The 11,374-nt window shown below is 43.1% G+C and overlaps 1 protein-coding gene across 8 annotated transcripts in view; it reads left to right on the top strand.

Moving 5' to 3' along the window:
• The window catches only part of LOC122556191 (mediator of RNA polymerase II transcription subunit 12-like protein), a 609,874-nt gene that overhangs the window by 144,207 nt on the left and 454,293 nt on the right, over positions 1-11,374 (top strand). For all 8 annotated transcript variants that reach the window (XM_043702730.1, XM_043702729.1, XM_043702725.1 and 5 more), the window contains exons 9-10: positions 2,588-2,737; positions 4,349-4,448. In XM_043702730.1, the coding sequence (XP_043558665.1) occupies positions 2,588-2,737; positions 4,349-4,448 (250 nt within the window). The remainder of the gene's footprint in view (positions 1-2,587; positions 2,738-4,348; positions 4,449-11,374) is intronic.

The raw sequence follows: 11,374 nt of genomic DNA, 5'->3' as shown, positions 1-11,374 counted from the left end.
TTTTTCTCTCTCTCTCTCTCTCTCTTTCTCTCTCTTTCTCTCTCTTTCTCTCTCTTTCTCTCTCTTTCTCTCTCTTTCTCTCTCTTTCTCTCTCTTTCTCTCTCTTTCTCTCTCTTTCTCTCTCTTTCTCTCTCTTTCTCTCTCTTTCTCTCTCTTTCTCTCTCTTTCTCTCTCTTTCTCTCTCTTTCTCTCTCTTTCTCTCTCTTTCTCTCTCTTTCTCTCTCTTTCTCTCTCTTTCTCTCTCTTTCTCTCTCTTTCTCTCTCTTTCTCTCTCTTTCTCTCTCTTTCTCTCTCTTTCTCTCTCTTTCTCTCTCTTTCTCTCTCTTTCTCTCTCTTTCTCTCTCTTTCTCTCTCTTTCTCTCTCTTTCTCTCTCTTTCTCTCTCTTTCTCTCTCTTTCTCTCTCTTTCTCTCTCTTTCTCTCTCTTTCTCTCTCTTTCTCTCTCTTTCTCTCTCTTTCTCTCTCTTTCTCTCTCTTTCTCTCTCTTTCTCTCTCTTTCTCTCTCTTTCTCTCTCTTTCTCTCTCTTTCTCTCTCTCTTCGCAAGCACTGTATGATCTGCTGAGGATTTCTAGCATTTTCTGCTTTTGTGTCACATTATCAGCATCAGTATATTTGGCATTTGCTGCAGAACATTATAAAGATGCCGTAGGTTGAATAATCCCATCAGGGCTCTAAATTCCCACGCACTCCAGAGTGTTTTCCCATAAACCAAGTTTGATCTAAAAAACACATGAAGCAAAATGGCCTGTTAGAAATAGAAATCATAAAGCTATACGCAGATGGCTGATAATAAAATGAAGGCTATGTTATTTGAGTAGGATAAAAGGTTGGCACAATCTTGAGGGCTGAAGGGTTTGTACTGTACTGTTCTGTATGTTCTATAGAAAATGCCAGAAACTCTCTCTCATGTAAGGGCCTCTTGAATTTAGAATCTAAAAAACTAATTTGGTCAAAGTTTCCAAAATATTAAGGTGGATAGAAAGAGAGAGAGAGACTATTTCTGGTAGTTGAGGTATTAAGTCAAGACCTCTAAAGGTAAATTGCACCTTTTTTAAAGACCGCATCTTTTTATTTTTCTGTATTTTTGATTGCAAACTGAAATAAAACATTCATTACCTGATACACACTGTAAGTGCTGTTTACACTGCTATTTGTGGGGGAGGTGGAGCCAAGGAGTGTGTGCAAATGGAGATTTGGCTGGAAACAAGTTGCTGATTGGTCTGGGGAATGGCAATTCGTCACCAATGCCAAAATCCTTCTGCCTGCCAACAACAATATGATTGACTCTTGGTAGCTGAACAGCTTGTGGGTGTGTGAATGCTTGGAGAGAAGCCATTGGACATCTGGAAAGAAAAAAGCTATCCTTCCTCTCTGCAGTATGAAATGTTTTCAGCTTGGAGAAAGCCAGATTAGTTCCCCCTCATCAGTTGCTGTAAGCTGTGGCTTTTAGCCAGTTAGTCAAAAACTTTATACATGCGATTCAGTCACTCTGTGCCTCCTGCAGGCAAATAAAAGTATCTGGGGAAGGAAGATTGAGGAGCAGCAAGTCCTCACATACTAAAACAATCAAATCAGCAAATCCTGTGAATAGGGATCATTGAAGTGTCTTCTCAGTCTTTCCCTCTGCCCATAACGCCGACGTAATCTTGTGTCTGCCTGTCTGTATGTACGCATAGAGTGAGTTTTATAAGGGGTTTTGAGTTTTGAATAGCAGAGTTACATGTTGACAGTTCATAATTGTTTATCGACAGCTGGAATGTATTTACAATCAGATCTGCTGTAGCACTTGTTTCTTGAGTGTGAATTGGCTTTAACGCGATTGAAGAATCCAGACCGTTATTTGTAGAATGCAAACTTTCCTGACCTGTATTGACTATAACATGAATCTGGCTCCATTAGTTCAAATGATGCAGCTATTGCGCGATTTTCTTATCATGCAAGATTTCACGATCACGGAACTATCACGTTATATCAGAACCGACTATATTTATAGAAATTCTTGTTAAATTTCAAAACCGGGTCTATGCTTTATGTCAACCTAGGTCTAAGCGACAGATAATTTGTGGAGTTTTTGTACTTTGATACAATCCTTTGTGATGAATCTGGAAATGTGGGGCTTGATTTCCTGTGTGCTGTTCCAGTGAGGTGTGATGCAAATGGTCACTGAATGATGCAGCTCTCTTGCAGAAACTGCAAATGATGGTAAATCGATTGTCCCTTTTTTCCATTATGACAGGGTGATGAAGCAGAGCTGAAATGTTACAGATTGTCAAACTCTTAAATGTTTGCAGCACAAAGGAGGCCATTCAGCCCATCAGGTTCACTCTGGTCATCAACTATCTCTCTCTATATTGATCCTACTTCCCAGAGGCTTTGGCAATGGCAATATCGAAATATTGCTTAAATGTTATTAGAGTTGTTAAGTGAATTAGCAGTATGTACCAAGCATTTGGACGTCCCAATTCTTCATGTGCTCTTTTCAGGAAATTGGATATTAACTGTTCAGTAGTTCGCATGTTAACTTTCGAGCTTTGCTTGCATATTTATACAAGAATTGACTTCACAACTGTTTGTGTTCTTCCTGCAGACAATAACTTTATGTTGTCCTAGTGCCTTGGTGTGGAATTATTCCATGAATGATAGCAAAAGCAGCAATCCTGGCTCGCCTCTTGATCTGCTCCAAGTGGCCCCATCCTGTTTACCTATGCCAGGGGGTAATTCTGCCTTCAATCAGCAGGTATACGTGGTTATGTACTATACTGTGAATTGCCATTTTAATTTGGTACAGTCCTGAACATACTTCTCAGCAGCAAAATAACAATAAAATGAATGCCTTTTGCAGAAGATTTGTGTTTGCCGCTTTGTCACCATGCCTGACTACAAAAAGGCGTCCTTTTCCCCTGTGTAATGCTGTGGGAAATGACCCACGTTAGAGCTCTGAAGTATTTTCAGGCTTGAAATCTATGATTTGGAACTTGTATCAATCTTAAGAATTAAGTATTTCCTGGTAGTACAGAATGTGAGTGTTGCTTAAAAGAGGATCATGTGGTTAATGCTTTATGTCTTGCACTCATCAGGATGAATGCAAGAATGCCAAATTTCAAGCAGTCACAACAATTTATGCTACAGGATAAAAGAGTGCTGATTGACTGGCAAGTTGGCTCTGGTTGGTTGTGGTTGCTATAGAAGCAATTGGGGAATTTTAAGCACCTCAGACTCCTGAGTAACTTACAAAGAAAAGCATTTTTCTGTTGTTCAAAGAAAAAAGTCACTGAATCTGAATACACAGGCAGTCCCCAAGTTGTGAACAGGTTCTATTCTGGAGTGAGTTCACAAGTTGGAGCACGGTTCAGGACAATGGGAAAAGGCCGTTTGAAAGCTCAGCAGGTTTTTGTATGTCGGGTCTGTAAATTTTAAAGCCACGCATAAGTTGGACGTTCTTAAACTGGGGATGCTCTGTATGTTGTTTCTTGTGACAATAAATGAGCCATGTTATGAATGCTAATGAATATTTTCAAATTAGTTGGTTGGTGTAACATCCCAGAAATGAAATGCTGAAGAAGCATTAGTGGAGAGAAAACAGAGTTGATGTTTCGGGTCCAGTGACCCTTCTCCAGAACAGTTCTGGAGAAGCGTCACTGGACCTGAAATGTTTACAGTGCTTTCTCTCCACAGTGCTGCCAGACATGCTGAATTTCTTCAGCAATTTCATTTCTGGGCTGTTGGCATCACTGGTAGAAGAAACGTTCGTAGTCCATGGCTAATTGCATGGTGGCTCAGTGGTTAGCACTGCTGCCTCACAGCACCAGGGTCTCAGGTTCGATTCCAGCCTCTAGTGACTGTGCAAACTCCACACAGACATTCTCCTCGTGTCTGTGTGGGTTTCCTCCGGGTGCTCCGGTTTCCTCCCACAGTCCAAAGATGTGCAGGTCAGGTGAATTGGCCATGCTGAATTGCCCATAGTGTTAGGTGCATTAGTCAGAGGGTAATGGGTCTGGGTGGGTTACTCTTCGGAGGGTCGGTGTGGACTGGTTGGGCTGAAGGGCCTGTTTCCACAGTGTAGGGAATCTAATCTAATCTAATTTCTGTCAGCTCATGGGGAGATTTGAACGCATGTCACAAGATTTATTAACCTGACCCGCTGGATTACTAGTCCAGTGCCATTACCACCATCGCCCTTAAATGGCTATATTTAAGTGACAGAACTGGGTGTAACAAAGATGTGGTACATGTCACACTGCAAAAGTTCTGTTTGTGCAAGGTCTTTAACGTATTGCAGAAAGACGTAAAGGACTGATTTTCAGCAAATTTCACGGCCTTGATCAACCACTTTGTTTTGACGCTTTAGGTCCGAGCCAAAATTTATGAAGTGGAGCAGCAGATCAAGCAGCGAGGACATGCTGTGGAAGTACGATGGTCTTTTGACAAGTGTCAGGAATCTACTGCAGGTAATCTGCTCTACTCAGAACCAACATGGAGAACTGAAGAGATGGTGCCTAGTTTTTCTCCCCTGCATTCCAGTCCCCTCACAGGTGTTTGAAGTAGATGGTTTTATTTCCCCCTCTCTGGGTGGCAATTCGGATTAAAATAATTTAGAAGGGTATGGGAAGGGGGCAGAGAATTGGCAGTCGGTAGTAATGCTCGTTTGAAAAGCATGATGAGGCTGAATAGCCTCCTGTACCACATGACGTATGCAATTCTGTGGAACGCGCTGTCTTTCGCCTCCTCCTTGAACTCCACAAAAGGAAAGAAAATGGACATATCTTTATGATTTGGAGATGCCGGTGTTGGACTGGTGTGGACAAAGTTAAAAATCACACAACACCAGGTTATAGTCCAACAGGTTTAATTGGAAGCACACTAGCTTTCGTCACCTGATGAAGGAGCAGCGCTCCGAACGCTAGTGTCCTTCCAATTAAACCTGTTGGACCTGGTGTTGTGATTTTTAACTTTGGACATATCTTTGGTTGTGTTTCTCAGTGTGAGAGGGGCTATGGTTGAGTTTTCAGTCACTTGGGGGTGCTGTTTACACTGCTTGGTGAAGTGTTGAATCTCTTTTTTTTCCCTCATCAGTGCAAAGAACTCTTCGAGAAGCAGTTGCTGTTAAGCTCTTCAGCAGATGTAGGATTAATGTCTGCATTCTTCAAAACATTTAAGTTCAGATTTGTGGGGGCACGGTGGCGCAGTGATTAGCACTGCTGCCTCACAGCGCCAGAGACCCGGGTTCAATTCCCGCCTCAGGCGACTGACTGTGTGGAGTTTGCATATTCTACCCGTGTCTGCGTGGGTTTCCTCCGGGTGCTCCGGTTTCCTCCCATATTCCAAAAATGTGCAGGTTGGTCGGTGTGGACTTGTTGGGCCGAAGGGCCTGTTTCCACATTGTAAGTAATCTAATCTGTTGTAAAGCTCAAATTTAATCCAGGAATCCAAAAGAATCCATTGGATGTGGCTTGAATCAGTAACTGGATTTACAAATCACAGATTCTCTTCAGGACTCTGATTTTTACCTCAATTTTACTCTGAAATATGGTTGTACCCTAACCTCTGATTTTCACTTCCAACATTTTGGTGTGAAATGGTTTGCTTTTCACTTTGAGCTTTTGTTTTTAAAAAAAATACAGAAATTTGCTGGAAAAGCTCAGCTGGTCTGGCAGCAATTGTGGAGAGAAATCAGAGTTAACAGGTCAAGTGCTGCCAGACAAAGGCTAACAATCTGGCTGGGAGGGTGAATTGCTGTTAATGGCAACTGGTAGTGGCTAACAATGGATGTTATGTAATAGAAGATGGTGTAATAATAAGGCTTGCTATGTGGGGGCCTTTGGATTCCTATTTAATAAAAACATTTGATTGCTGTGCAATCAATTCATTGGGCATCACAAATTGATTCTCTTCAGTGATTATTTATTCTTCCTAAATAAAAACTGAAAGAACTGAGGATGCTGTAAATCAGAAACACAAACAGAAACTGCTGGAAAAGCTCAGCAGGTCTGGCAGCATCTGTGGAGAGAAATCTGAGTTAACGTTTCGGGTCTGAGGAAGGGTTACCGGATCTGAAACGCTGACTTCGATTTGTATCCACTGATCTGCAGGTGCAACAGGTAATGAGGAAGGCAAATGGAATTTTGTCCTTCATTACTAAAGGGATTGAGTTTAAAAGCAGGGAGGTTATATAGCAGCAGTATAGGGCGCTGGTGAGGCCATACCTGGAGTACTGTGTGCAGTTTTGATCATCTTACTTGAGAAAGGATGGACTGGCTTACAGGGGTTGCAGAGGAGGTTCACTAGATTGATTCCGGAGTTGAGGGGGTTGGTTTATGAGGAGAGATGGAGTAGACTAGGATTATATTCATTGGAATTTAGAAGAATTGGGTGGGGCGGGGGGGGGATTTTATATAAAATTATGAAGGGAATCAATAAGTAGAGAGGATGTTTCCACTGAGGACAAGAGGGCCTCCAGATTAGAGGGAGCAGATTTAGGATCGAATTGAGAAGGAACTTCTTCACTCAGAGGATTGTGAATCTCTGAAATTCCCTGCCCAGTGAAGTAGTTGCCATTTGAATGGCTGTGCTGTGTTAACTGCTGTGGGATTTTAGCAGATTATCTGCCTCCGGGAGACATTGTGAAGCGCATAGTTTTATAACAGCCACTAGGGGGCACTTCACAGTCACAGTGAGCCTCAGAATTAAACTATTTGAACAAACGGATGGCTCGTGAGTGTTTCTTATTGAAACAGTGAGTGCAGCTTTTATCGGGGGGGGTTTATTGCTGAACAGTTACTGAACCTAATAGTGTCAGGAGCCACAATGCCTGACTGCTAAATAGATTAATAAGGTACTTTGTTAATCAAAAATGTAATTTGTTGTGGTTCTGTTCGCCGAGCTGGGAATTTGTGTTGCAGATGTTTCGTCCCCTGTCTAGGTGACATCCTCAGTGTTTGGGAGCCTCCTGTGAAGCGCTTATGTGGTGTTTCCTCCGGCACAAATCACTATAAATGCCGGAGGAAAGATCACAGAAGCGCTTCACAGGAGGCTCCCAAGCACTGAGGATGTCACCTAGACCGGGGATGAAACGTCTGCAACACAAGTTCCCAGCTCGGCGAACAGAACCACAACAACGAGCACCCGAGCTACAAATCTTCACCCATACTTTGAAAAATGTAATTTTTTCGTTTCAAGAAAGTGCTGATAAATGTTCAAGTGGCGAGGATAGAATAGCAAAGTTGAAGTGTAGGTCCCTCAAGCCTAACCAGGGTAGGTTAACGTGTTTGACTGAGACCCTGTACCAGATCAGAAGGGTCTTGTTTGACTAACTTGTACCACACTTAGTTGCTGCTGGGGCAACACTGCATCTTAGGATGTTATAGTCATGCAGAGTTCTGAGCTGTTGTAGTCATTATTACCTGAGACCAGCTTTATGTTCCATATTTATCAATTAAAATTTAAATTCTGTCAGTAGCCATGGTGGGATCTGAATCTTTATCTGGGCCTCAGGATTAAAACAGAAGTGTAATGTGTTGCATGTTGGAAAGCCTAATCAAGGTAGGAGTTTCATGGTGAATGATAGAGCCTTAAGGAGTGTAGTGGAACAGAGGGACCTTGGAGTTCAGGTGCACTGTGCTCTGAAAGTGAAGTCGCAGGTAGACAGGGCAGTGAGGAAGCCTTTTGGCACACTGGCCTTCATCAGTCAGGGCATTGAGTATAGAAGTTGGGAAGTTTTGTTGCAGTTGTGCAGGATGTTGGTGAGGCCACACCTTGGAGTATTGTGTTCAGTTTTGGTTACCTTGCTATAGGAAGGATGTTGTCAAACTGGAAAGATTGCAGAAGAAATTTACAAGGATGTTGCCTGGACTTGAGTTATAGGGAGAGGTTGGACAAGCTAGGACTTTTTTTCTACAAAGCATAGGAGACTGAGAGGGGACCTTTATAGAGGTGTGTAAGATCATGAGAGACATGGATAGAGTGAATGCACTTAGTCTTTTTCCCAGGATTGGGGAATTGAGGATGAGAGGGCATCAGTTTAAGGTTAGAGGGGGGGAAAAAATAAAAGGGAACCCGTGGGGCAACATTTTTTTACACAGAGGGTGGTACGCATATGGAATGAGCTGCCAGCAGAAGTGGTTGAGGCGGGTACATTAGCAACATTTAAAAGCATTTGGCAAATAGATAGGAAAGGATTAGAAGGATATGGGCCAAGTGCAGGGAAATGGGGGTAGTGTGGATGGACATTTTGGTCGGTGTGGACCAGATTGGGCCAAAGGACCTGTCTCCGTGCTGTAGGATTCTATGACTCTCGTCCAGTGGTTTTGCCACCATGCTGTTGTCTTCCCGTCACATGCCATTGTGACTGAAATTTAACTCTGAAGTTTCAGAGATATTTGGTTCACTTTGTTGTACAGGCTGCTGTGTTTCCTGAAGAAGGTCTTCTCCGGAAACTAGGGGTGAGCTGCAAATGCCAGTCTCACCAGTTATGCCTACATTCTGCCAAGTGAAGCAAACAAGCGTTGAGTCATAATCCCGTTTACCCTTTTGGAAATGTCACTGAGTAGTGATTAAAAGTGCAAGCCCGAGTTAACCTGTTCTTTCATCCTCCTTGCATCTTAACACCAAACTGGTTGAAACTAGCTTAGACAAGCGAATATATTTGCAATCTCTCTTTTGGTGTGGCATTGGTAAGTGCAGTTCTCAGAATGGAACAATGAATCAGTGCTGAGGGAGCAAATTATTTTAGTTTAAAAAGTTACAAGACGCATTTTGTGGGGTGGCATGGTGGCTCACTGGTTAGCACTGCTGCCACACAGCGCCAGGGACCCGGGTTTGATTCCCACCTCTGGCGACCGTCTGTGTGGAGTTTGCGTGGATGCCCTCCTGATGAAGGGCTTTTGCCCAAAACATCGATTTTCCTGCTCCTCGGATGCTGCCTGACCTGCTGTGCTTTTCCAGCGCCACTCTTATCTAACCTTTGTGTGGAGTTTGCACAGTGTCTGCGTGGATTTGCTCTGGTTTCCTCCCACAATCCAAAGATGTGCAGGTTAGCTGGATTGGCCATGCTAAATTGCCCATAGTGTTAGGTGCATTAGTCAGGGTAAATATATGGTCAGGGAATGAGTCTGATTTGTTACTCTTCGGAGGGTCGGTGTGGACCTGTTGGGCTGAAGGGCCTGTTTCCATACTGTAGGGGATCTAATCTAATCTAATCTAATCTAATCACTGTTGTCTTATTTCTCAAACCAGTTTTGCTTCTTTAGTAGCACCTAGTTTGACCTGTAGTTTCAACCTTGCCGTTGACTGATGTGGTGCGATCAAACAACTTCTGGATCGGACAGTGGCAGAGGGAGATTGAAGCCAAGAACGTTTGTGGCCACTCCTACCCCACCTAGCCTTCCTCACACTGTTCCGTGGATTCACTCCCTCCCAGTGCTGTAGAATTTGAAATTCTCGCTCTAATTGCACTGGATCCTCGAATTACAGCACTGCTCCTCAATTCTAGAGACCCCTTTTACTGGTGTAAGCCTTCAGTACAAAGAGCAATGCTTCTTGCTTTGTCTGATCCTCCCTTACTGCTGGTTCTGATTCAGTATGTGGATATATCAACTACAGAAGGTGCAAAACTTGACCTACTCTTGGGAAATAAGAAAGGGCAGGTGACTGAGGTGTCAGTGGGGGCGCACTTTGGGGCCAGCGACCATAATTCTATTAGATTTAAAATAGTGATGGAAAAGGTTAGACCAGATCTAAAAGTTGAAGTTCTAAATTGGAGAAAGGCTAATTTTGACAGTGTTAGGCAAGAACTTTCGAAAGCTGATTGAGGGCAAATGTTCAGAGGTAAAGGGATGGCTGGAAAATGCGAAGCCTTCAGAAATGAGATAACGAGAATCCAGAGAAAGTATATTCCTGTTAGGGTGAAAGGAAAGGTTGGTAGGTACAGGGAATGCTGGATGACAAAAGAAATTGAGGGTTTGATTAAGAAAAAGAAGGAAGCATATGTAAGGTATAGACAAGATAGATCAAGAGTATAAAGGAAGTAGGAGTGTAATCAGTGGGAAAGAGGGAAATCAGGAGGGGAAAAAAGGGGACATGAGATAGCTTTGGCAAATAGAATTAAGGAGAATCCAAAGGGTTTTTACAAATACATTAAGGACAAAAGGGTAACTAGGGAGAGAATGGGACTCCTCAAAGATCACCAAAGTGGCCTTTGTGTGGAGCCGCAGACCATGGGGAGGTACTAAATGAGTATTTTGCTTCAGTATTTAATGTGGAAAAGGACATGAAAGATATACAATGTAGGGAAATACATGGTGACACCTTGCAAAATGTCCATGTTATAGAGGAGGAAGTGCTAGATATCTTGAAACGCATAAAGGTGGATAAATCCCCAGGACCTGATCAGGTGTACCCTAGAACTCTGTGGGAAGCTAGGGGAGTGATTGCTGGGCCTCTTGCTGAGATATTTGTGTCATCAATAGTCAGAGGTGAGCTGCTGGAAGATTGGAGGTTGGAGGTAGTGCTACTGTTTAAGAAGGGTGGTAAGGATAAGCAAGGGAACTATAGACCGGTGAGCCTGACCTCGGCGGTGGGCAAGTTGTGGAGGGAATCCTGAGGGACAGCATGTACATGTATTTGGAAAGGCAAGGACTGATTAGGGATCATCAACATGGCTTTGTGCATGGGAAATCATATCTCTCAAACTTGATTGAGTTTTTTGAAGAAGTAACAAAGAGGATTGATGAGGGCAGAGCAATAGATGTGATCTATATGGACTTCAGTAAGACGTTCGACAAGATTTCCCATGGGAGACTGATTAGCAAGGTTAGATCTCACGGAATACAGGGAGAACTAGCCATTTGGATACAGAACTGGCTCAAAGGTAGAAGACAGAGGGTGGTGGTGGAGGGTTGTTTTTCAGGCTGGAGGCCTGTGACCATTGGAGAGCCACAAAGATCGGTGCTGGGTCCTCTACTTTGTCATTTACATAAATGATTTGGATGTGAGCATAAGAGGTACAGTTAATAAGTTTGCAGATGACACCAAAATTGAGATGTAGTGAAGAAGGTTACCTCCGATTACAAAAGGATCTCAACCACATGGGCCAACTAGCTGAGAAGTGGCAGATGGAGTTTAATTCAGATAAATGCGAGGTGCTGAATTTTGGGAAAGCAAATCTTAGTAGGACGTAGACACTTAATGGTAAGGTCTTAGGGAGTGTTGCTGAACAAAGAGACCTTGGAGTGCAGGTTCATAGTTCCTTGAAAGTGGAGTCGCAGGTAGATAGGATAGTGAAGAAGGCATTTGGTATGCTTTCCTTTATCGGTCAGAGTATTGGGTACAGGAGTTGGGAGGTCATGTTGTGGCTATACAGGACATTGGTTAGGCCACT

The sequence above is a fragment of the Chiloscyllium plagiosum genome, chromosome 13 (assembly GCF_004010195.1).
Source record: "Chiloscyllium plagiosum isolate BGI_BamShark_2017 chromosome 13, ASM401019v2, whole genome shotgun sequence".
In the NCBI taxonomy this organism is placed as follows: Eukaryota; Metazoa; Chordata; class Chondrichthyes; order Orectolobiformes; family Hemiscylliidae; genus Chiloscyllium; species Chiloscyllium plagiosum.
This window is presented reverse-complemented; position numbering and strand designations above follow the sequence as displayed.